Source organism: Micropterus dolomieu, linkage group LG07 (genome assembly GCF_021292245.1).
Source record: "Micropterus dolomieu isolate WLL.071019.BEF.003 ecotype Adirondacks linkage group LG07, ASM2129224v1, whole genome shotgun sequence".
Taxonomy (NCBI): domain Eukaryota; kingdom Metazoa; phylum Chordata; class Actinopteri; order Centrarchiformes; family Centrarchidae; genus Micropterus; species Micropterus dolomieu.
This window is the reverse complement of record NC_060156.1, coordinates 11,186,954-11,213,643: the sequence shown is the minus strand read 5'-3', so window position 1 is coordinate 11,213,643 and position 26,690 is coordinate 11,186,954. Positions and strand designations below refer to the sequence as shown.

The window sequence follows — 26,690 nt, the reverse complement described above, 5'->3', positions numbered from 1 at the left end:
TCATTTTACTCTGCAGGTACTTAAAGTATGTGTGACAAAAAACCTAACTGTCGTAGCCTGGCTAGTTAGCTTCTGGCCGCCCCCCCCCCCCCCCGCCGCTTTGTCAACAGTTGTATCATAAGCAGCTTCCACTTCCCCTCCACTCAGGCAGCATACAGCTTTGACATCAGGGCTGGAAGAGTTACATTACTGACTCATGTCCCACCCTGCTTGTTTTTCACCAGGGCACAGCTGGACCAGACCCCACCACTGTTTATGTGGACATGAGAGCTCTGCGACATGATAGGTAGGGGGCGCCACTGCAGCTACGTAGACCACAGGCTAGAAGGGATTAAATTACTGATTTTGTCCTTTTTATTTGCATATTTTTCAGGGTTCGCCTGGTAGAGAGAGGGTCTCCGCACAGCTTGCCACTGATGGAGTCCGGGAAGGTACGTCCTCATGTAAACATGCACTAAAACACTACAGACAACTGTGACTTCATGCTGCTTTTCTCAAGCTCTCATAATTATTTGAGATGTGGCTGTCTGCTGTTGTAGATCCTCCCTGGAGTGAAGGTGATCATTGCCAACACAGAGACTAAAGGACCCCTGGGAGACTCCCACCTGGGAGAGGTAACGTCATCTGAGTTTTGCAGAGCATACTTTCTTCACCGTCACCTGTTCCACCTGGTTATGAACCACAATCAAGTGTTTACATACACTGAAGTTACCAGGTCGGCTTTCTGCAGTAAACTGATCTCTTAAACGTCATATAAACAAGACACCAAATCACTGTAACTGGGGACGTAAGAGATTAGAACAACCTGGTTCCTCCAGGGAAGAGCCAGTTTGTTTGGCTGCATAACTGGCATAACCTGTTCTTAAGAGTAATACAATCCTATTTATTGGACTCATCATACAGTAACCCACAAACAGGAAATGAAAGCCAGTCAGTACCTTAATTCTCCTTGTATATAGATGTTCAATATTTTCATATACTAGATCTGTAACTTTGATCAAAATACTGACACATGTATAAGATCTTCAGTGTAACAGTTATCAATTGTCATTATTGTGTGTGTCATAGGTCTGGGTGAGCAGTCCTCACAATGCCACAGGCTACTACACAGTGTATGGTGAGGAGGCGTTGCATGCGGACCACTTCAACACAAAGCTCAGCTTCGGCGACACCCAGACTGTGTGGGCGAGGACGGGCTACCTGGGCTTTCTGCGGCGCACTGAGCTCACTGATGCCAGTGGAGGTGAGAATCATCAGTGCTCGCCCTAATTTAAAGACAGATATTTAAAGATCTGTTCTACCCCCTGCATTTCTCTCTAACATCACCATAAAACTTGATTTCTTTAACTTATCTGATACACACTGTCAAATCTGCGATTGTGTGTGTATTTGTGTTTCTCAGAGCGCCATGACGCCCTCTACGTGGTGGGCTCTCTTGATGAGACTCTGGAGCTGAGGGGAATGAGGTATCACCCAATTGACATCGAGACCTCTGTTATCCGTTCTCACAAGAGCATAGCTGAATGGTGAGAAATTATAGATCACTACTTTATTACCAATCATTTCGAATGGTTCATTATGTAGTCAGACGTTTGTCCATATTTGAAATAAAGTTGAGCAACATGAATTCTGATTACCGACTTCTGTCTTCACCCTCATGCTCACCTCCTTTTCCTCACCATTTGTCTTCCTTTCCTTCTTTCCTTCCCTCCATGCATCCACCACTTTCTCCTCCCTCCAGTGCGGTGTTCACTTGGACCAACCTCCTTGTGGTGGTTGTGGAGCTGGAGGGGTCTGAGCAGGAGGCCCTGGACCTGGTTGCTCTGGTCACCAACGTTGTCCTGGAGGAGCACTACCTCATCGTAGGGGTGGTGGTGGTGGTGGACCCTGGCGTCATCCCCATCAACTCTCGAGGGGAGAAGCAACGCATGCACCTCAGAGACGGATTCCTGGCTGACCAGCTGGACCCCATATATGTGGCTTACAACATGTGAGGGCCCTGCTGCAGGAGGGTTACCCCTCCATGTGGCTCATCACACAACAGGAGACAGCAGGACAGTAAATGTGGGGCCCGGTGTCAGTGCGGCTTCTGTTGAAAGACAGCGAGCTGGCCTCTTCTTTCAGCTCACAGAGTGGAAATATGAAAGAAACTCGGATGCAAAATTTCACAGCAAAATGGAGAGAAATTCCAAGAGAAATAAGATTGACACAAACCTCATGTCTGTTTCTCCCTGTAATTTCTTGCCTCAACAAATGTTTTAAAGGGCGTTTTGGTTTTGTTGAAGTGCGTTTTGTATGTACGATAGTGTCTGACTCCTTAAACCCAGTACACCCGATAGCAGTACAGCAGGTGGTTAAGGTATAATCCTACACTGTGCCATTAACATAATTTACTTTGTCAGTCTCCAAAATGATGAATGTTAGTTGTGTTTGCCACACACGTGCCATAGAACAGGACTGACGCCAGTACCCTAATCAAACAAACCCTAATATGTTTCACGTTCGCCTCCTCTGCCACTGCAGGTCAAATATTTTCCATAGAAGTCTCTAATCTCTGTCATTAAATCTGTGGGAGCTTCTCTTCAGATTACGGCTGCGCCCCAAAGTGAACTGGGCTGCAACTAACTATTATGTACATTGTCAATTAATCTGTCAATTATTTTCTCGATTAATCGATAGTTGTTTGGGCTATAAAATGTCAATCAGTGTGTCCCAAAGCCCAAGTTCACATCCTCGAGTGTCCTGTTTTGTCTACAACCCAAAAATATTCATTAAATTAGTTGGTGATTAATTCAGTAGATGACCACTACTCAATTAATCGAATAATCGTTGCAGCTGTAAAGCGATCCCTGATTTTATGTGCTCCAGCTCTATTCAGATCATGTTATTGCATCAACAAAGAAGCACACAGCTGTGGTGTTGAAGGAGGGGCAGTACTTGTTTTTTGTTGCTGTTTCCAGCAGTAGTCCTTCAGTTTGTAGTGTCGGTAACAAAAACGTGTAGAAGTAATGTTGTGATTTGACTCGTTCTTTTTTTAAATCGAAAATGTGTAATATAGTTATTGTTTTAGCTGAACAAAATGCAATATGAGTGATGTGAAAGATGTTGCTCTGAATGACTGCAGACAGTAAGTGCCGATCAATCCAAGTCATGAGATATAATCGTTGCTTACTATTAGCAGCGTACCAAATGATATGAATTAAGCCTTAAGTGTTTTGTTTTTTAGATGCCTGTTCCTATCCCAGCTCCTGTTCAGCTACATTTTGTGAAGTTTATCAGCTGTTGGATAGGCAGGGAACATGCAGAGGGAGGTTGGTATTGTAAATCCTGCTCTTCTTGCACCCAAAGTCTTTCATCTTTTTCAGCTAAGATGAATATACTTGATCCTGACATCAGCCATTACAAACACACACATGCTCCGTAAATATTTTTGATAATGTCTGTCCCTATTGTCAGTTGTGTTCAGTGTGTGTTTTATAACAACATACTGGAAGAACTTGTAGTTGGTATGGATTTGATGCAGAATGTCACAGCCTCATTTCGAATGCCATAAGGTTGAATGAGAGTTGAAAAATGTCGCATGTACTGTATGAGGCAAGTGTCTAATATGCGTGTAACACCTTAACCTCCCACCTTATCACATTGACTTTGTAAAGATTCACTTCACTGTATGTTGCTTCTCTGTGCACATCCCTTCAGAAACAGGCCCCGAGCCTGCTGTAAGTATGTACAGGTTTTGTGTAAATTATTAATTGATTGAGGAGACGACAGGAAGCATAACACATAAAGACTGAATGTGGTTTATATGTGAACTTCTCCCTCACAAACAAACTTATTTGAAATGTATTGTCATGTGTGGACATTGGGAGGAGACATGCAAAGCCTTGCAAACATTTTTTTAGTATGAAAGAACAGCGGGAACTGGCCACTTCCAGGATGAGACGAAGCACACTCCGAGCACAAGGAGAAGACAGTTACGCTCTGCTGACTGCTGAGGTGTCACATCCTCTGGAGCAAACTTTTGTTGTTGACATATAGAAAGATACATTTGTCTGATATGGTTAGTTGTCATTATTTTCATAACCTGATTTCTTAATGAATAAAAAGTACTTTTAACTTGAAATGTTTGTCTTCACATCACTGAACATCTTGGTGTCCTGTCCTGTAAGAATATTTTAAGTAGTTGCATCAGTTCAAGCTTCCAAGCCTCTTGTAAAAACCACAGACTGTATGGTAAAAACCATGGAACGAGTCCTCCAGTGAGTCGTGGAGTCACGGTTTTCTCAGACATGTTAGTAAAAAAAGCAGGACAGAGGACTGGATACTGTAAAAGTTTATAGACAGCAGAGATTACGACTAGATAAAATTACTTCAGAATAGAGCGTTGGTGACATTTATGAATATGGTTGAAACCAAGTTACGTTAACGTATTTAGTTGTTTCATGGGAGCTGTAGTTTTTCTTTGCTCACAAAGTAAATGTTGTTCAACTTTGTTAAAATTACAAAGGTTTCACTCTCTTATAGCTACTGCTGCAGTGGATGCTGATTTGTCTTAAGACATGGAAAGTAAACACCAGGAACACACTATGTGTCCAGTACAAATGACTGAGTGGGATATTATCAGTCAAATAAAACCCTCATGAATGAAATCAACTAACCTTGCAGTAATAAGGTAGTTGCAATTGCGTTTTGGCAAGTGGAAAACTACCTGTAACTGCATTAATATGTTATATTTGAAAATGTATAAAAGGAAATCTGAAGGAGTCCGTTTTAATGGGCCTATGATGAAATTCATATTATTGTTATCTATAATTTACAGGTGCTGTGCTTAAGTTTGTCAGTAGAGGAGACGCTGGATCATCAGACAACCAGTTAAAGCACAGACTCAGTTGAGTTAATATTCACTTACCCTATTTAATAAATATTGTTTGTTTACAACTGTTCTGTATATAGGTCTACTTAGTCTTAGACTGTTGGACTGTTTTAAAGGAGGGAGGATTGGAGGAGGAGTGGGAGCACTGTGTGGGGTGTTAGTCTTAAATAACATTACATTAACCTTACAAAAATACATGATAATTATACTTTTTTTTCTAGTAAATGAAATGATTATCCCCTTCATTAATACATTTATGTTGTGAACATCAGCAATATCTCCTAGTATTAATATTTTAGTGATTTGAAAAATGATACGCCAACCTACAGATTTAGCATAATACACTATTGCAAAAATCTCATTCAAACAAAGGGTAGTTGCAACCCAATAAGAAAACAAAAACAAGCAATGGATTCGTCTTTTTCAGTATATTGAGCAAAAATTATAACAACGTCATACTGTGATTATATTGGTCCTCAGTGAGTAACTATAATGATAACAAACCATAAAAAGGTCATACAGTGATTATATTGATCCTCAGTAAGTAGTTATCAATGATAACAAACCACAACAAGGTCATACACAGTGATTATATTGGTCCTCAGTGAGTAGTTATAAATGATAACAAACCATAACAAAGTCATACAGTGGTTATGTTGATTTTGAGTGAGTAATCATAAATGTTTACAACATTGCAAAAAAAGTTACAAGTTAAACAAAGTGGTACAATGTATATATTGATCCTCAGTGAGTAGTTATAAATGAAACAACATTGCAAAAAAACCTTCATATTTTAATTTTCATGCTTAAGTCATGCAGTTATTATACTGGTCCTCAGTTGTTATAAATGTCTACAACATTGCAAAAAATACTTTGATATTAACATCAGAACAAATTCACAAAGCGATTTATAGATTGTTTTTCTAAAATCTTAAACTGACTCTGTCAATGTGATCTGTCTCCATGTTGTGTTTGTCTTGAATCCCTAATTCAGATATGCCTCTATTTTAGTGAGAAGCTCAGTTGCCCCGGTCAGTGCTAACATTTCATTCTCTGATTTGAACCATCCATTTGGAATGTGGGGAGGCGGGTGGTAGTTGGGATACTGAGTCTTTTTGGCGTCCACTCCCAGCATCTTCAGATTTTCCACAATTTGAGGCAGAACTGTCAGTTGGAGATTGTAGAGGGAAACCTTTGCAGCCATGCCTGAAATGGAGCTACCGGGGGGACGTTGACCATGTCTTTTATACCCTGCAGCTATGAGAGACTTTTCCACTGCTTGGTGGACTTTGAACAGACACCACTCTGTGCTCCCCCCACCAGCTTCATTGTAAGCTGCATCGAGATCACAGCGCGCCTGTCTACACCAGCGCTGGGCCTCCTCTCTGTTTGGCTTCGGGACATTTTCATTATGGGTCCAGAAGTTGTAGGAATGGTGGCCTCTGGAGAATCTCTCTCGACCATATCTGTGATGCCTGGCCTCCTGATTCCATTTCTCATAGAAGTCGCTGAAATCTGAGTAGCTGAAATTTGAATTTCCCCTTGGAGAGGATGAACTTGCAGTTTTGCCTTTGCTGAGCTCTGCAATTTGATTCTGCAAGTATTTGAATGCCTCAGTGGCGAGAGATTGGCAGTCAGGGTTTTTGTCAGGATGCCATCTTAGGTACAGTCGCTTGATGGCTTTATGCCTCTCCTCCTTAGGAAGAGTCCAGATCTCTGCCAAACATTTGTCAATTTCCCTTTTAGCTTCGTCAATAGAGGCCGGGGAGGATCGTGTAGATGAGGAGCTTGTAGTTGGTCCTTGGGAAGAATGTGGCACAGATCCAGCTAGTGGCTCCAGCTCCATGCAAGAAGCTTCAGCAGATGTGCAAGTCCTCCTTTCCGGTTCTGACTTCTTTTGTCTTTTAAACTGATACAGGTCAACACAACTGACTTCAATTGGCTCCTCTTCTCCAATTTCAATTTTGTATCTCCGAGAATATTGTCCAGAGTACCCAGGGAGTTCTTCAACAATAACTGCATAGATGTACTTGTTGTTGATGCTGTAGCCAACATATTCCCCTTCTTCAAAGTTATTGAGGATGTTCATGTCTAAGGAATCATGCCATTCTTCTGGAATATCTGTCCCAGGGGGTGGTGGATTGAGGAGCAAGCTTTCAGTTTCAGCACTGTCATGGATCCCATTCTTAGCCAGAGCTTTCTGAACGTCTTGCAGACTGTCACACGTGAGAAGTTGTCCGAGGACTGGGAGGTGAATTGATGCAATTCTGTGACCTAAAAGAGCATTAATCTCCTTTGTCAATGTCATATTGACTTCATTTATCACCTTATGAGCCATGTCATCGTTGTGTTTTAAGTAAAAGATGCAACCTTGTTGCTCTCGTTTGACAAAAACATCAGTTTCAGTGGCAGTTTTGTGTAGTGGCTGGTTATCCAGCCAGAGCTTCGTTTTCAGGCTTTTGCAGCAAACAATCTCAATACTGCCAAATGTCTTCTTGCACATGTCAGCAGCATCATTTTGTGTTATTTCTCCATGAGACTGCTCTCTGATAAGACAAATTAGTCCGTGTGTAAACGCTGCTGAGGACAGATGTTTGTCAAACCATCCACTAAATTCACAGTCAGACTCAAACTCACAAAGCTGCATGTGTACTTCCACTAGTTTCTCTTCAGTGATTTGAGACAACATTTTAGGTTGTAATTTCTGAGGCAGCAATTGCAGCAACCGATGATGCTCATAGATGTCGCTGCCCAAATGACATTCACTGAGTTTCTCAAGCAACAGGAACTTGTTCTTCAGTGCTTCTTCTAACCTACTGGTCTCAAACACTGTGTCATTGTAGTAGAGTTCGCATGAGGGGTATAATTTACCATCTACAGCAGGAAGATGCAAAGTCTGTACATCATCAAGAAGAGACTGTTTTCCCTCCTTCCCTTTGATTAACTGAAAAAACTGCTGAACAGCACGTTTCACAGTTTTCTGTTGGTTTGGGTTTAGTTGTGGTTTATCATAGGAATCGGCATAAACTGCAGTCAGAACATTACAATACTGCACTGCAGTAGGTTTGTCCTTTACACCAATTTTCTTTAGGAACTCTGCGAAGATGACATCCTGCGGAGAAATTGTGTACAAATATGGTCTGAAGTCACGGTCACAGGGGAGTGAAAGAGACGCTTCATCAGTCCTCACAAGTTCTGTGTCTTTTTCAACCAACACAACAGGAAGACCAGCCAGTGGTTGGCCTTCAAACCCGTTTGCTTGCAGGTAGGCATACGAACTTCGAAACACATCAGCACGGGTTTTGATCAACTGGTCAGTTTTACAGGGCGACTGACAGATGTTGCTCATGTTACTGGTTACACAGTGTGGAGGTGGTTGTTCATGAGCTCCTGCATCTTTCATCATTTGTAGGAGCTTCGGTGACTTATAAACTGGTAGATGTATAATTGGCATTGAAGACCAGATCAGTTCTTGATGCTTAGAATCGCTTTCTATCAAAGATCCTCTGATTTTAACAGCAGTTCTCTCAACAGCAAATGGTTGGTGATAGTTGCTCAGTTCTTTTTGAATTTTCACAGGAAAAATGAACTTAATGTCAGCTATGCTCTCCAGCAACTTTTCCTCTTTATTTTTGTCTTTTGACAAGGCTGCTTGGAAAAGTGTTGATGATTTCAGTTTCAGGTCTTCAAATTTAAAGTTTCCTTTTGCTTCCAATTCTAACTGGTGTGCAAACTTGATTATGTCATCTTTTGACACAACGTGATTCATTCCAAGTTCTCTGAGTAACTCTTTTAGGTAATTTGTTGTTAGTATATCTCCTTCACACAACGCAGTCCAAAATCTCTTAGGCACAAATCTCTCTTGGGGCAACATTTTCTTGTATAGCTCGACACTCTCATCAAAGTAATATGATGCCGTCTCCAATCTGCCTTGAGAACTGCGAATCAGTTTCACTGTCTTCATTGAGGTGATGATTTTGTCCTTATACTGAAAATAATTCAAATGCAGTAACAGTCTGAGGCAGTGAAGCATCTGCGTCTCTGTAAGTTTGTGCACAACAGGCAGAATGAACTTCATGAAATATTCTATATCAGTCAGGATTTTGATGTTCAATGTTTCTGACAGACTGTAGTTCTCTGAATTGTTTTTGAGAAAAATGCTGTTGCCGTCAGGCAGGTTGAACAAATCTGGAAATGTTATTGAATATTCGGTGTTGAGGATAAATACCTCTTTAGGTCCATTAATCCTCACTCGGTTACCATGTATTGTTTCAAATAATGGTAAGGATTTGAGCTTCCTCTCGTACCCTTGTTTGTCTTTGGACTTAGATACTCCAGACTGCAGGAAACACTGAAGCTCTTTCATCTCACCAATGGAAAGCTGGGAAAACTCTGAGTGGTTAATGTTGTAGACCTGGTCCAACACAGAGCTTGTGTCATTCACATCCATAAGTTCAGGATGTAGAAGTAAACGTTCCTGTCTGTCTACATGTATCTCAGAGAAGAATACACTGTCAAGCTTCATGAAACCAAGTTTAAAGAGGATGCCTGATATGTCCCTTTCTAAGGAAAACTGAATCACACTTGGCATGTCTTTCAGTGTTTGCAGAAAGGACTTGTTGTTTAACCTTGGACACACAACAGGTAAAATGCAGCAGTCGCTGAAGATCTGCTGCACATCCCTTACTGTCAGACTTTGTTCATCACCACCAGATGTAGCAGGTTTAATTTGACTTGTTAAGAACTTCCAAAGTGATTTCAACCACTTCAACATTGTCTCGTTTGGGACATGAAGACCACTGTGTGGATCAACCTCACAGTCCTGAAGAAGATGCTGATGAATTAATGGCTTCAGATATTCTGCTGCACAGGGAACTGTCAAACTTTTGACAAGGTTGAATGTTTGTAGAACATGAATGTGGTCTCTGTTGGTCTGATAATCTGCAAATTTGTCCTCATTTCCAAAGAACAAACTGTCATATCCTGATATCAGCTTGGGAGATTTGGAGTTAAACACTCTCAAAACTTTATCTCTTGTGAGAAGAAGAGGGAGCCCGTTGACTGAACTGGAATCATTCTTGGTGAAATTTTTCAAGGTGAACTCTTTTAAGCAGAAAGTCAAAAGCTTTGAACATCTTTTTTCATCTCTGATCAGAGTGGCAGTTATGGGCAGGGGCAAATCCTGATCTGTTTGGGTTGGGTCATTGATGGGTTTTTCTCTCAGGAAAGCCTGCACAGTTGACGGATTCACATCTTTCATTTTGACACCAGCTGATTTGAAACTTTTCCAAACTTTTTGCATTTCCATGGAAAAAGGAACCAATGTCATTCCAAGATCTTCCAAAATGGGATTTATCTCGTCACTTACTGACTGTGTGAGGTAGGGTGCCTTAGTTGATTCAGTTTCTCTCACATTACACCAGTCAAAAGAGTACTCCTTAAATTCTCGGTCTGCAATTCGACGCACTGAACTCCTCAACACTGGAATCACATTAAGGCCTTTTTCTTTGATTGATCTGTATACCTCATGTACCATTTCATGCCAGTCTTGACCAACATCTTTGGTCACAGTTGGCCAAAAACACAAGTACGAGGATCTTAAGTATGACTCAATATGTGCAAGAGGGACCTTCTTATCAGGAATGTTACGGCTGATGTACTGAAGGAGATCGGCATACAGTGGAGCAATGACATTTAGTTTCAAAGATTCATTCCAGTCAGATTTTTGACTTTGCCCATCTTCTTTCCATAGGCTTCTCCTGGCAGAATCTACCTCAAAGTTTGCATTGACATGCACTGGCAGTCCAGTTTTCCCTGGCAAAGGAAGAGAACAGAAGGCTTCTCCAATAAAATCCTTGTGGCTGGATATTGCCAGATCTGAATTCTTCAATATCTTTGAGCTCAAAGGTGCTGCTATGGCTGCTAGGGGAAGTTTGTCTGAAAGTGTCATTTCTCTTTTGCCACTGTTTTTGAATGAGCCAAACTGTTCTGCAATGATCCATTTACTTTGTCTTTTATCTGAGGTTGAAATCTTGGTTCCATAAATGGCCTTGTGTGGTGTTACTGTTTTGCCAGATTGAAGTGCATTTTGTTGAAGTTTTACAAAAGCATCTCTTCCTTCTTTGCTTGTCTCTGGTATGCTTTTTTCAACCACAAATATGGTATTGAGTTTCCCTGAATGTTCACTGATTTCGTGGACGTTTATTTTGCAAATGTTTTTCAGAAACAGAATTAGTCCTTCTGGGTCTTCAGAGAGGGCAGAGCAAAGTTCGTTCATGTCATGGTCAGTGACTCCCTGTTGTGATATTTTAGATGTGTTTGCCATGGCACCCATCCTTAGAGGTAATCTGAACATAGTGCCCTCTTTAAGAGGAAATTTGTCAGGAAGAAAGGATTTGTAGACATCCATGTACATGTTCTTGAAAGCGTCAGCTAGTTTATAGCCAGTGCCAGTTGGCGGCTTGTCTGAATGACTTTCAATGTATTTTTGGTTGGGATCAGAAATGCAGAGTAATTCATCTCCAGTGAGGATTGAGGGACAATCAGTGAGATGGTAAACAGAGTTGAATCCCACTCCGTATTTTCCTATCTTCCCTGGAGAGTTGTGCTTTCCTCCTTCTCCCAGCTGTTGAATGCCAGCCAGGTCAGAATCAGAAAACACTTTGTTGTTGAACACACATAGTGCTGGACCCTGCAGATGGTTCCATTTCTTCCCAAATGTTTTTTCTTTGCCATGCTGTCGTTTATCCCAAACAAAGTGAATTTCTGTTGCCTCTGCATCATCAGCATTTTGGATAAGCTCTTTAAGGATATCCTTCTTTGATGGATATGCTGATATTATGTTTTTAATTCGAACGGTTAGTTGCTCCTGCTGTTGAAACTGAAAAGCAAATGGTGAAATGTTCTCAACTACATGGTTTTGCAGACTATGATGCCTCGTTGTTTTGATTCCAAAGTGGCGAGCCGCAACACGTGGGATATTCTCGTGGCATAATGTAACACCTGAAGCAACTGGCATCCATGGGCTGTCATTGTAAAACATCTTACTCGCAGGTTGTAAAACACCATGTTCATTGGGTATCAGACAGTCACCCATTGTTTTCTCTTTAGCCTCATACATCCCTTTGTTTAAAATTGTGAGGCAAATTGATAGATCACTCTTTGGCAGGGGCGTGTTACCATGTTGAGAGTGCAATTCCCGGAGTACTGTTTGATACTGACTGATTGTAAAATGTTTTTCAACACCTACACTTTCCCAGAGCCCCCTGAAACAAGTGAAGGCAGGTGGAAGTACATAGAGATAGGGTTTTGCTTCAAATTGCCCATTTTCTGCTACACGCTTCACATTTACAAATGTATTGCCAACAAGAACGAATGGGAATGAATTTGCCATCTGTGAAATGAAAGTGGAATCCCCAAAATCACTGAGCCAATGATCCAGAAACCTGTAGCATTCGCATGCTATTTTGTGAAGCATGGATCTGTCAATAGACTGAGATTGCTCACATGCTTCTTGCAACTGCTGAAACACTGTCTCAGGCCTTGGACTGTCATGAACTCCCAGAATTTGCAGGACTTGATCAGTGTTGTGTATTTTCAGATTGGTATGATCCAGCACAGGTTGTGTCATGTTAACGAGCAGGGAACATTTGTCACTAAAAATATCAGTGGGCCTTCTAAGTGTTGCATTTCTTTCCATTTTTGTATCACCGGGGGAAAATGCTGGGAGAAATTCTGTCATCTTCAGTGTTTCCCAGGAGGGCGAGTCTTCGTCAAACATATGATTTTTCAAGAGTTCAAGAAGACACTTCAAATGCCCGTATGCTTTCTTTTTGTCAGTGCTCCAGGTTTTGGTTATTGTGGCTGCTTTCTCTGTGATGTCTTCCAATGGGAGATGATCATTTGCCATTCCAAGTTCCAACAAGCGCTGAATCCTTTTGGGGGAGCAAAAGTCATTTTTGGTACCACCAAGCAAGCGTCCCTCATCTGTTTCAAAAAGACAGGCCACTTTTCCTGATGGATTCACAAGTTTCTTGATATACTGGAGCTGCCCGTCTGTTGTGGGGATGCATGGATAGTGGACCAGTAGGGAGTCAATTTCTTTGATATTAAGGTCAATAGCGTGCAGCACAAGAGTATCCCTACTCTTAGGGTCCAGGGTATCAAGGTTGTTAAACACTGCTTCTTGGTAAAACTTCTCCCAGTTCCATGTTCTGTTGCGTAAAGCGTTTTCCAGGCCAGCCTGTTTGAAGCTATTTCTCAACCACAGTGGAAGAGGAACAACATGGTTGGGTGCTTTTGCCTGTTTCTTGCATACCTGCACTGCAAGTTCATGGATGTCTTTAGCCTCCTCAATACTCTCATGTAGAAATATGGCATTGTCCATTGAGCACCAATGTTCTCCATCACTAAAGAGCTCTGGGCCAATGGAGTGCTCGGCGATGGTAGAGTAGAAGGCATCCACCAAAGGCTTGAAAGTTTCACTCACTTTCCCTCTATTGGGCCAAAAGTTGTGATAACAGTATGCTTCCAGTTGATTGTTTTCAGACATGTTCTTGAGTACTAAGAGAGCAGTAACATATGCTGTCACAACAGGATCCTGAAGAAGGGCTTTGTTCCAGTCATGTTTCACTCCACTCTCCCATAGACCTTTTCGGTTGCTCGTCACAGCAAATGTTCCATTTACATTGACTGGAAGACCTGTTTGAATGGAAAGAGGAAGGAAGCAAAATGCCTGTCCAACAAGATCTGTTTGTAATGAGGCCAGTTTCCCAGTGTCTGGATCATTTTGTAAAGGCACAGCAATCCCCCCAATAGGCAAAGAGAACTTGGCTTGCTTGTTTTCCTGAAGGGCCATTTTCAAAGACTGATGTGTACCAAAGCAGTTGTACAGGAGCCAGGACTGGACTTCAGATAGACCAGACTGCTGACTGGTTATTTGGACAATGTGGACTGTGCAGCAGTCAATGACCTCTTTGCATTTTCCATCAAGTTTTATCAGCGATTTCTCAGCTTGATGCTGCTTTGATGCAGTGGTTTCATCAGGAATCCTCATTGTACTCAGAGTGGTCTTGGAGACAGTGAGGATGGTTTCTATTTCGTCATGTCTTGGCGGAGTTGATACATCGCTTGATATACTTTGTAGAGATAATGTATTGATGTTCTTCAGAAACAGCAGGTGAGTTTGTGAATTCTCAGTAAAGTGCTCTTGAAAAGTGATGATATTGTGTTTGTGGTACACCTTTGTGCTTATTTCTGACTTGAGAGCCTCTTCTTCAGTTCGGAAAGGTAGTTTGATCAGAGTTCCCGGATAGGGTTCAGGGAGACTTTGTCTGGTGAAATTGCAATCAAAAATGCGTTCATATGGTCCAAACTGACCAGGAAACCAGTGAAAAAGTCGCTGCTGAGAGAGATCCAGCTTGATTCCAGGATTTGTTTTATGTTTGATGTGCTTCTTAAGGTGAGTTACATTTGGATCTAGTATGAGAAGATTGTTGCCACTGAGGATAGAAGGAACATCTGTCACATGATACACAGTATTGAATCCAAGTCCAAACTTTCCAATTTTTTCTACCTTGTTTTCCTTTGAGGCAGCGCCAACTCTGACAATATTTTCCCAATCCGAAGCTGTGAACTGCTCATTATTAAATGCCCAAAGACATGGTCCCTGACAAAGGTTCATGTCAGGGTCAATGAGACTTTCAGGGGGGTCTTTGTGCACTCTGAAATCCACCAAGAATTTACAGGCCTCTGCCCCAGCATCCTCTGCATTTTGAATGAGCTCTTTGAAGATGTCACTTTCTTCATCATACTCTTTAAGAATGTTTTTAATCCTCGTCGTTATTGGTTCAGACTGTCCACACTGTTCTATTCCCACTAACTCTGGAGCGAGGATGTGGGTACTGAGAAATCTGATGTTAAGCCATTCAGCTGTTGCTTTTGGGATTTCCTCATGTATGACATGAATTTCCTCCTGACTGTACTTAAGCTCTTTCAAACCATTTTTGCTTACGTCACAGAAGACTGCTGTTGACAGCGGTTTAAGGGTATATTGTTCACCCTCTATGAGGACTGGCACTGGGATGTCATCCTGAATTGTCTTCTTCTCTCTCCACAGCCAGTTTAGAATTTCTATTGACACTTTTATCTCAGATGAACTTGCAAATGGCTGTTGCCTTCCTTCAATGGTTTGCTGGATAGAATGAAGAATGCCAACAATTTCTTCATCTGAAAGCAATGTTCTCAGGCCGAACTCCTGGAGCAACCTCTTGTATGGCAGAAATTCATTTGGCACCTTCCCAATGTAAGAGCTCAGATCTAGATTACGTGGGTAATCTAGAACCAGATCCTGTGGTGAAACAAACTGGTTGTGGCTCCACAGCCAACGTGTGTCCTTGTTTATCATTGTTGCAAATTCAGAGATGTGGTCCTGCATGTGTTTGTAAATGCTATACAACTTTGTTTTGAAATCCACATTTGTATCAGGATCTACCATTTTCTGTGCTTTTGATTTCAAGACTTTCAAATTCTCAATCACTTTTTCAGGCGGGGGTAACTGCTTGAGACCAAGTTTGTTGCTAACTTTGTCACTGAACTCTCCCACCAGAGGCATTACATGCCCAACAATGTTCTTGTACTTAGAATGTCTTATTTCATTTGGACAGAAGAAACAACTCTTCTGAGATTTGTCATTGCAGTGCTTTTTGTCATCACCGGGTTCAGCACATGGTACCCATTTTAGCATTTTAAGGCGATCAAGCTGCTCATGAGAAAACTTTGACAGTAGATCATTAGTATCCAGCATTTTCAAGAGCACCTGAGCTCTATTGAGAGCCTCAGTTTGAGAGTTAACATGCAGTTTATCAATCCGTGTGGCGACATGCAACAAGTGCTCAGGTGACACATCTGTTTCTTTATTTAGCAATCCCAGATCTGTTAGGCTTTTAAGCATCTGTGGTGTGTGAGTGTATAAAGGTGGGGGGAAGAAATCACACTCAAAGATGACTTTAAAAGTTTGAATTCTTGGATCAAAAAAGCTTGAGGTCTTTTTCAGCTCTCCATTCACATCAATGAACCTCAAGTTCCTACATCTGCGTTTCAAGGTCTGATTTTGGGAGAAAAGGATATTACCATGCTGTAAAATCCAAGTCATGATTTTCTCAGTGTCTTCTTTTCTGTAAGCTCCCCTCTCAATACAGTCAATGAGGAGATTTGCTGCTTCAGCTGTGTCTAAGAGTTTAACTTTGAGCAGCTGTAACAGCCTGCGATCAGCCTCAGTGGCACACTGCACAACTGAATCAGGCATTGGGAACTCTGTTGGTACTGTTAGACCAGAAATTAGAAGGACAGCCTGTTTTGATTGAGCTGCAACACAGGATCCTTTCATGGTTTGAAACAGGGGCAACTTTGAGAGTAAATCTTTCTGACTGACTGAGAGAGAATCCAGACGAGAGAGATAATCTTTCAGTTCTTCTCGTGCATTGTGAGAGGCAGTCTTGAGTTCTCTGATGAGATCCTGAGAATCTAAATTCATCAAGACTTTCACGACACTCATTGGAGATGGGCACAGCACATAAGAGTCTAGGTCTTCATGCTTGAGCCAATCGTTTCCATTCACCACTGTGCCGCCGACTTTGTTCACCAACTGAGCTATTTGTTCTGGCAAGTTCATCTGCTTGCTCTTCTGAAAAATGAGGGTTGTGTTCTTCTGTATTCTTGCTAGTGATACAGGCTGACTGACAGACATGGTACTGACTGGTATTAATGGCATTCCAGTGAAATTACTTAACTCTTTGAAATGAGTGTTGAGAAATTTCCAGAATTCCTGGAGCCAGTCTAAAGGTGGATGTTGACTCTTGCTGATGTCCCAGGTAACAAGCCTTGTCCTCATCTGCCTCCAGTCCTGTGGCAAATACCTCCTCGTATATTCAGCCACCTGGTCTGCATCAATGTTGATGACCTTGAATAATTCTGAAAAATTGATTTTTGAAAAATGTATACATAAATATATGTATATGTAGCATGAACACATGTAGACAACAACTTTTAAATCACTGTACTCTATAAAATGGCATTCTTACTTTTCCTGGCCAGTTCTTTCAGGTGGATACTGCAGGCTGGACTGAGATCTTCTGGGATGAAGAGGTGTTTGCAGCATGGTAGCAAGGCTCTGCACAAAGGACATGTTTGTTTAATGTGCGTGTAACAAAGACATTTGCATATACTTTTTGTGCACAATGAGTGGCCAAAGTAAAAATAGATGTAATCTAATCCAACACAAACAAAATAATATACAGAAGCAAACAAGTGTGAGCTGATCAGTACTAATAATCCTAAAATTGGATCTGTGGAACAACTGTCAACGAGTTCACTAGTGCAGTAGTTGCTGCAAATTACAGTAAATAACTGTTAATTGTTAATAATGGACATCCTGCAGATGTTCATCCAAAACTTTGAGCCACATCTGTGGTGTTGTCTATTGTCTGGAACAAATAATATGGTTGCTGAATGAATGAAAGATGCCATGTATGTAATCTGAGCTTTTGAGATTGGGATGTGGGCCCACATCTACAGTTTCAAACCTTATCATGACATAGTTGAAGTTGCACTAATCGATGTTGAATATTAACAATGGATCCAATGAAATGTTTAATGTGAAAGAGGTCACTTGTAATGACAAACCCACACAATCACATACCTATCTTTGCTGCTCCCCTTAGTTGTATAGAGTACTTTAGCATCAGCTCATTGTTTTTGTTTGATGGGCTACACCTTAACAGTTCTGAATCAGTTTCAATTCTCTCATTAACCCCTTTTCGAGCTGTAGCTGTAGTAACACATAGGAGCATTTAGCGACAAGATAAGAGCCAGATGACTCCCTCTGCAGTTAAGAGTGACCAAAACAGACCTAGATATAGAGTATACAAACAGAACTCTAAATGAATGCTTATGTTGCTATTGGTCTCTTAGATGAGAGGAAAGGCAGCCGTTTGCTAACATGTTCACCGAAATAAATTAATTTCGGGATATATGTTAATATTGTGTTTAGAGTCTGTTACCCTGTCCCCTAGTGGCCAAGGTGGTTGAGTTCAAAATTGACCAAATGTTAATGTTTTACTCCATAAGCTACATTATTAATGTTAATAACTACAGCTACATCATTGACATTAGTAAAGAATATCCTCCTCAAAAACATATCTTCAAGCACAGAGATTCAACATCATTGTATGCGGCTAGAATACCAAAACCTTTAGTTTCAAACAAGTGATCCTTATCCATCCAATCAACATTTATTTAATGTTCAAGTTGTTGCTTTTAGCCTATAGCTGACTCAAGCTACACACCACATTGGTTGGTCCATAGTGATTATAGCAATAGTGAAGGTAACAGTGATTGTTTTGCTTGTTTACAACAAAGTGTTAAACAACAGAAACCAGACCAATTGACAAACTATGAATGTAAGCCCCAAATGATACAAACTACATTTATAACCACATACTCTTCACTTCTAATAATAGACATTTCATTAGCAACAATATATTTTTATCTAGAGAATAAAGCCCAAAATTAAAACCATACCTTGGAAATTCATTGCTGTCAATTAAAGCAGTGTCCTCTTCTCTGTCTGTGAAAGACCTGAAAGAGCCATCATTGAATGGAAGCAGCTGAAGACCCTCAAGGTCTCTGTATTTTCCATCACTCAAAATGTACTCCAAAAGACAGAGTTTGTCATCATTGGAGATCATGTGCACACCAATCCTGCGGAGAATTCCCCTTAGGAAAGTTGGAGTTACATGTTTTAGAGCATTGAGGTTTGGATAGGCCTCACTTATAGCTTTTGCCACACTATCTGGTAAAGTTACCAGATTTTCTCCGCAGGACACCAAAGTCCTTTTAATAGCGGCCAGTACGTCAGGGCCTGTTGGACCATTACAGGGGAACACAGCTTCTGATGGAGTGACAAACTTTTTTTCATCTTTGGCAAGAGACAGGACAGCCACATTCTGTCTAAATAAGTGATGAAAAACATCCAGAGCAACAGCATACCACTTGTCTTTGTGCTTTATCTGGGCGATATCTGGCCACAGATCGTACACGGAAGAGGCAGGCAGAAAAGATTCTTGGGCAAGTTGGATAGCATCCTGAATGATCATTAGGTATGCCTGTGGGAGCACTTCCTTCATCAGCAATTCATTCCACACAGCATGCTCGTCATGTTTCTGGTCTTCCTCTTGCCACTTGATGTGTCTTCTGTTGTCTGTGAGGCCAAAGCATGCGTTGACATAAACTGGGAGTCCTGTCTTGTTGGATTCATTGTTTGGGAGGGGGAGAAAGCAGCTCAGTCTGCTCTCACTACAGTCCCTCTTCTCACCACAAGGGAATGCTAAGTCAACTTGAGGGAAAAAGCTCAACTTTTTTGCGAGTGAATCAAGATTTTCTACATTGCCTTCTTTCATGGTACATGTTGTCACAAGCCACTTTGTTTCTTTGTGGTCTTCTGAGTTGAGGGTTATCAATTTGAACCTTGTTGAACCCTTAATAATTGACTCGTCTTCTGACTCCAAAATGACCTCTGTTGGGACTGAGGATTTCACTTCAAGTCTGGTGTTAACGTCGCCATGTACGTTGATATGTACCAAAGACACAGAGGTGACATTTTTGAGGAACAGGAGGCTTAAGTCTGCATCTGCAATGAAGCTATCAAAAAGCTCCACCACCTTATCAGAGTCGTACAGATTATCTGAAATATCTGATGCCTTGTTGCGCAAGGGGAATCTGAAAATTGTCCCATCAAAGTGCTGATCCTCTGTGATGACTTTTGACCACTCTTGTCTGCTTGCAAGTGAAACTATATCTCGAAAGGGTTGAAACTGATCATGCATAGTCAGTAGTGCTTTTTGGTCTTCTAGATCATCCAAATGCCACCAAAAACCTCCATTTCTTTCTCCAAATATTTTTTCTTGGGGGTCCATGAAGCCAAGGTGCCCTGAACTGAATATACTTGGTACATCTGTGAATAAAGTGAAACAGAGTTTTTCCCCATTACTTTACTACACATGTTCCGTAAAGACTAACACTGAGACCATTAGGTATATGTGTGATAAAAGTACATAGTTTCACCTGTTATGTGGTAAACAGAGTTGAAGCCGATTCCAAACCTCCCCACTTTGTCTGGGTCATTGCGCTTGACACTCCTCCCTGCCATCTGAATTCCTTCCCAGTCGTCTTTAGTGAACGCTGCATTGTTGTAGGCGTAGAGAGCAGGACCTTTGCAAAAACAAATAAAAGTTACATGCCTGTGACATTAGGTTTTTGCATCCTTGTGTTCATTATTAAATCTGTGCGGTCTCTCTATAACTGCTTATAGAAATGCAGCAGACATGACAGACATTTCTGCCAGATCGTCTCAATATTGTAAACTGATTTAAGTAGGTACACTTTCTTTTGGTAATTTTTTAGTAATGTTAGGGCCTTTTTATGTCACCGTGAGTGACATATATTGCAGAAACTGCCTTAAAGAGGTGGTATTATGCTATTATGCTTTTTGGCCTTTTCCCTCTACTTTATTGAGTTATATACCTTTTTTGTGCATGTAAAGTGAAAAAGCCCAAAGTCCAGCACAAAAGGAGTTCCCATCTCCCACAGAAAACACTGCTCTGGACTGCTTGAAAACAGCTTGTTTGTAGTCCAGCCATTTCCCTTTCATCCCTGTGACGTCCCAGGGATGAAAGCTAAATGCGCCTCATATGACACTTGCCAAGCGGATACTCAAAAACACCAGTGGAAAAACACTGAGCTGCAGCACACACCTCTCCTCTCCCTTCCCAACACTAGTTATCCTCCAGGCAGTCAAATTAAACCATGTAAACCTGTTCTGATACAACCCCTAAATACTCGCTCTGTAAAGCTGTTTGTCCATTTGGGCTACTGTAGAAACATGGAGGCGTCCATGTAAGAGAACCCGCTGTGTATGTAGATAGAAATGTCTCATTCTAAGGTAAGAAAAACACAACGATTCATTATGTCTTTATACACCACTGAGAACTCAATTATGGAAATTGTATTGTATTTTTGTCGACAGAGCCTCCTAAATATTACAAAATGAAACCTTAAGTCCGAAGCTGCCAAATGCTTCAAATCAACCGAACTGGAAAGTGTTCCATTCAGCTGCGGAAGCTGCAGTGGAGAACAATAGTGTCGTTGAGGTAAAAAGAAAACAGGTAACTTTGCTCTAGTCATTTTCACGCTACTTCTGCCACTTAGCTCCAGTGTTTTCTGACAGTAGCCTATTTTAAAATGTCATTACTTTGTGATAATTGGTTACAAGGGTTAGCTAGACTGTTACCTAATCGCATGATTGAATTATCAGCAGATATGGTGGGATTTAGGGTAAACAGACTGTTGTAGGCTACCTGCAATACAATCTAACACATCAAAAACTTAAAGCAATCTACTACTGTATACATTTGTAGTGAACTTAACTTTGAACACAAGTAGGCTAGCTAGTCATATGTTAAAATATAACATTAATTACATGCATACATAGGCTACAGTATGTAACAAATCTTTAGGTAGGGTGGAACATAGGCTTCTATTAAAGGCACTCATATACAATAGATGAGGTGTAATAAGCCATTAGCTTACTTTTGTTCTGTACATCTATTTAAAACTAGAATGTTGCTGGACCAGACAGCTCAGCTGCAGCAGCAGAGTCAAGCCAGTTTCTTCATTTCTTTCTCTAGATAGGAGGAACCTGTGCATGTGTGTCACTCACACACTCACACACACACTTTTTAGCATACTTTTATTTTAATTCACAAATAATTGTGTATCATACAGGATTTAAAAATGTAAAAATCTGTTGGTACACACAAATAAACACACACAAGTATTACTACTGCTATAAATACTATATAACTATATATAATTATATGTGTATTCCAATGTTGAGATCAGTTAGTGAGAAAACATTTTGCTGCAATGTTTACATCCTGTACTGTGTTCATGAACTATGATGTTGCTGAAATCAGTACAGCCTGAGATCCCTGGTCTTATACTAGCAGTGCAGTGAGGAAGGATGCTACTGTAGGCCTAGCAGAGACAGGGAGGAGGGTGGTAGAGGTAGGAAGAAAACAGTGACACACAAACTGCTTTGGGTTTGTAATTAACTCTACAGTAGTAGTTTTTACTGTATGTGTAAATTTGTTATAAACGTGCTCTTTAAAAAGTAGCAGCCTAAGCATTTTTTGCTAGTCACTTACATTAAATGTTTAAATTGTTACATATGGTACTGCTTATATTATTTCACCAACTGTAAGTAGATAATGTGTGTGTCTGTGGGTGGGGATGCGTGAGTGTGGTACTGTGGGCTGGTGTGGCTACAGTGCCAGGGCTTAATATTTGTCCCAGTCCGCCCCTTGATGCCTGAATTTATTTACAATAAAAAATTATATAAAAATTTGGTATGATGCAAATTACCGACAACAGGCATAAACGAGAAACCAGTGCTTGGAAAAGGTTCCCAGGTACGTATTGAATATGTGCAAACAGGCAATGGGGGAATACATACGCTATCTCAGCTGCAGTCAGAAAGGAAGAGTGTGATGCGAATTTGCGACAATCGGCGTTAAGGGGCTAATCATAAGAACAAAGTTTGTGTTTGCTTGCCAGAAAACAGCCTGTTATTGTCAAGATAAAAAAATAAGAATTTGTAGTAATAACAAAAAACGCAACATACACACCTTTTTGGCCAACCACACTGGACGTTGGGCTGTAACCCACAAGAAAACAAGCAGAACATCCAAACTCCTAAAAGTAGCGACCAGGGCTGAAATCTGAGTACTGGACCTTTATTCCAGGACGCTAACAAACTGTGTTATCAGGCTACCTCCTGTTTGCTCTATTTATCATTTTTTTACATGTATTTTTTGTTGAAAAATACATCAGGAGTCAGGACTGATGTTGACACCTATCCTAGAACACTTATTCTTTGAACATCCTGCATACCTTGGTATTCTCCCAGTTCATCAGTCCAAAGGCTCTCAGTCCCATAGCTTCTCTCATCATGGATGAAAACCACTTCTGTGGCTTTAGCATCATCTGCATTTTGAATCAGCTCCTGTTCACAAATAAACACAATAAACATTAGTAGAGTTTGGGAGACCAAAGCTAAGTCTCAAGGATTCCTACGTTTCTCTGCACCACCGCCACTGTGTCAAGCTGGAGCTACTTTATATGTTTGTTGTTGTGGAAATATCAGTTCTACCAGATAAGACAAAATTTGAATCCTCATAGACCTTGTATTGTTTGCAAACAAGAGTCAATATTTATCTGAGCTGCTTCATCCTTATACATCCACCTGTTCGCTCAGGTCAGTTGACAAACTTCTCCTGAGAGTGCCTAAAACCTGCCGCAAACTTAAGCTAAACTTTTTTACAATGAGCTTTTTTGTATTCAGTTTCACAATAACTTATATACTGTAATATTATAACATAAGGAACATCTATGTGTTTTGGAAACACGATTATCAGAGGAATTTCCCTCACATGGTCAGTTAGACTCTTGGGACTACAGTGTACGAAATGAACACTGCAGATTCTACTCTATAGTAATATTGGAGGCTTTAGTTTGTAGTAGTATTCAATTGTACTGCAGCATACTCAGTACAATCAGTGTACTCAGTGAATTGTCAAATGCAGAACACCAGTGCATGACTAAATTAAGCCTGATTTCACAATCCAGTATAATTCATCTCATTATACAACCCTGTGTTGTACATTTTAACAGAAGACATTTTGACTTGTTATTGCAGGAAAAGAACTGGTGATCTTTAACATTAAAGAAGGTTGAATTCCATTTAGATGCTTCAGTTTCAGGGTCCTGGTATTGTGCCTGTGGGCTGACTGTCACAATGTCATGACACTCGAATACAACAGAGCCATCATTACTCTAATTAGTAACACTTTCTATGACTAGTCAAAATGTCTGCTGTGAAAAAGGCACACGGAAATGTGCTTTGCAACAAATTATGAAAACCAGTATTTTGTGGTAGAAAAATACATTTTGTACATTTTTCCCCATTAAGCTTCGTTGATGGAGTAGGTACATAATTTATGTGTTATCTGTTTAGAAACAACTGAATCCAGCTCAATGAAATACCAAAAAAGTTTGATTTCAGCAGAAAGTTGACTAATTGAAAATCCCATGGACATTATATCAAAGCTGATATCAAATACAGTATGTAGCAGGAAGATTTGGACCATGAATTTAAATAGGCTGCAATGCAATAAAGACTTCTGGACAAGGGGCACAAACAGCAATTAAAGCAAATCAAACAGATCTAACTTATTGCAAAATAAAACTTCAATAGATTGGCAATTGAACAACTGCTACATTCCTGAGTGTGACCTTAATATTTAGCTTTAACCATGCTGATTATGCCAAAAGAAATAGACTTCCAAAATTGAGTTGTGTAAAAGTAAGATCTAGGTTATGTATCAATTAGAAAATATTAAATATTAAATAAAGTAAGTGTTATAAACAGTCTCTGACAAATCATTGTACCAACCTTCAATATTTGTCCACCATCTGGATATCGTCGGAGAATATCTTTCAGGTAGTCAATGAAGGGCGGTGCTGTTGCCCCGAAGGCCGCTCTAAACAAAGCAGGATGATTAAAGAGTAACAGTTACAACACAGGGTGGGTCCTCCTGAAGCAGTTAGCACATGTATTTGACTTATATGTTTAGCAATAAAGTGCTTTACTTTAAAGTAGACCTGTTGTTATCTTGTTGGACAATAAAATGGATTCAGAGCTATAATGTTCACAAGTATACGTGAATCAATAAAGATGCGTGTGATAAGACTGATAAAAATCTTATGAATAAGAGTTTGTAAGTGATTATTACATTGTCACGAATTGTTATTGTGCATAATCAGTTTTGCAAATAAGCTCACTGTATTAATCAAGCAATAACTGCTAAATACTGTATTTCTACACCAACACACAGCAGTTGCCCTCACTTAACAGGAACACTATAAATATGAGCTATGCTAATTGTTTAAATTAATCATTCATTAATGTGTAGATATTTGTTTATATTGATCAAACCTTATCTGCAGGATGAACACTGTCAGGTAAATGCAAGTCTGTATAATGTTCTTGATTTGTTCGCAAGACAGGTCTGACATACAGTACAAACGTAGTCACCATAACAGCAACATGATCTCTAATTACTGATGCATGATATTTAATAATAATGATAATTTACAGAATTGATCTATACTCAGGAAAAAAGGTGAAATCTCAACCAATGGTGAAGTAATTGCTGTATTTGGACCTTATAGCCAGATGAAGCGTACAAGATAACAGTACTTAGCCTTGATAAGTGCCATTGCACATTGCTCTCACCATGCCAAACGTCAGTGATGACTATGATATGGTGACTAACAAGCATGTACATACTATATGATGTATGGTGTTTATGAAGGTCCACAATTAAGAACCACCATTTTAAAGTTGAATTTAATCTGATGTTATTTTCGATAAGGCGAAACACTATATGCAAAACAAAACAAAAAAAATAACTAGGCAGTCCTCTGGCTGGGTACTGATTTAATACATTTTTTAAGAAATCAATGTCAGTAACAAATATTGCTTCGGTGCACAATTTTGGTCAAAAGAGCATGTACTCTTATTGGTGGTTCACCTTTTACTGTCATCAGTCAGCACATGAAAGTGAAAACAGATAACGGCGCAACTCACCGAGTTTTTTTCTTTGCCTTCTGACTCATCCTTCCAGGGTTGGTTTCTGTTAGAGAGTCAGAGTATTGTGACAAAAGCATTGCAGAACAAACCTCCTTTAATCCACATCAAACTCATGTATTACACTCTGTATTCATTGTTTACTTACACTACTCTGTTTGGCCATGTGAAAACTAAGAGCATGGTTAAGACATGTATGGTCAGACCTGGACTGCAGATGCACAGCTGTAAACTAATTTTATTACACAGACTGACACTAGGTGAGAACTAAGTCAAAGTTTTCTGATTATATTTAAAATTTGTTTATATCAGTATGATTTGTAAACACAGGTAAAACTGATGGCAGTTTCACAAAGCAGGTTTATGGAGCTTTCTGGAAAACCCACAAAACCGGAAACAGGTAATTGATACCATGTTCTAGACGGTAAATAATGTATATACAACACAACAAATACACAAATTAATCAATTCAGAGATATATGAAAAATAAGAGTAAAAAAATATAAACATAATAAAAAAGACAAATTGAACAATTAAATAAAGGAATAAATTCTTCTTTCCCTAACACATTGTAAATAAAAATGATAATAATTTGCTCAGAGATGCTGACAAAGATGCTAATAATTACACATTAATAAAATCACAGTACCTCACTCATGTTAGTGGAGGGGCTGCAGCAGCTCCGCAGTTGCCAAGTTCAAAGTAATGAAGTTACATCAGTTGTGCTCTTTATAAAGGACTGTGAGGTCCAACCCATAGACTATATGGTCCAACCCCAACGGTACACATGGTTTCCAGCCAAATTCTGTCTCGTTTCTCTTGTTTTCCACCGTGCCACGGTATGAAACGAAACTTAGGTCAACAAGAATGGTTTCTGCTGCCATCGCCAATGAAACGAAACTGTTGTGAGGAAGATAAGGTCTGCCCCTCAAATAGCCCTTTAATCATGACAACACCGCATCCACGAAAATGGACTATAGGCCGTCATTGGGACATATATATAAAAACACAGAGAACACGTAAAAACAGACAACACACAAACAAATGGTTCAG

At 40.2% G+C, this 26,690-nt stretch overlaps 2 protein-coding genes across 10 annotated transcripts in view; one reads left to right on the top strand and one right to left on the bottom strand.

The window, feature by feature from the left end:
• dip2a (disco-interacting protein 2 homolog A) overlaps positions 1 to 4,123 on the top strand; it is an 83,418-nt gene extending 79,295 nt beyond the window's left edge. For all 9 annotated transcript variants that reach the window (XM_046053665.1, XM_046053658.1, XM_046053657.1 and 6 more), the window contains 6 exons: positions 225 to 286; positions 374 to 431; positions 540 to 614; positions 1,069 to 1,243; positions 1,403 to 1,526; positions 1,742 to 4,123. In XM_046053665.1, the coding sequence (XP_045909621.1) occupies positions 225 to 286; positions 374 to 431; positions 540 to 614; positions 1,069 to 1,243; positions 1,403 to 1,526; positions 1,742 to 1,994 (747 nt within the window). In that variant the 3' untranslated portion in view covers positions 1,995 to 4,123. The remainder of the gene's footprint in view (positions 1 to 224; positions 287 to 373; positions 432 to 539; positions 615 to 1,068; positions 1,244 to 1,402; positions 1,527 to 1,741) is intronic.
• A 1,163-nt stretch (positions 4,124 to 5,286) lies between these two features.
• si:dkeyp-118h9.7 (sacsin) lies at positions 5,287 to 26,563 on the bottom strand. The gene is made up of 8 exons (XM_046053656.1): positions 26,287 to 26,563; positions 25,638 to 25,683; positions 24,441 to 24,528; positions 22,880 to 22,991; positions 19,994 to 20,140; positions 18,452 to 19,883; positions 16,954 to 17,042; positions 5,287 to 16,843 (listed from the first exon to the last, which is right to left on the bottom strand). Exons 2-8 carry the CDS (start codon positions 25,664 to 25,666, stop codon positions 5,859 to 5,861), a joined length of 12,882 nt encoding a protein of 4,293 aa, XP_045909612.1. The 5' UTR covers positions 25,667 to 25,683; positions 26,287 to 26,563; the 3' UTR covers positions 5,287 to 5,858.
• Between the last annotated feature and the right edge of the window lie 127 nt (positions 26,564 to 26,690).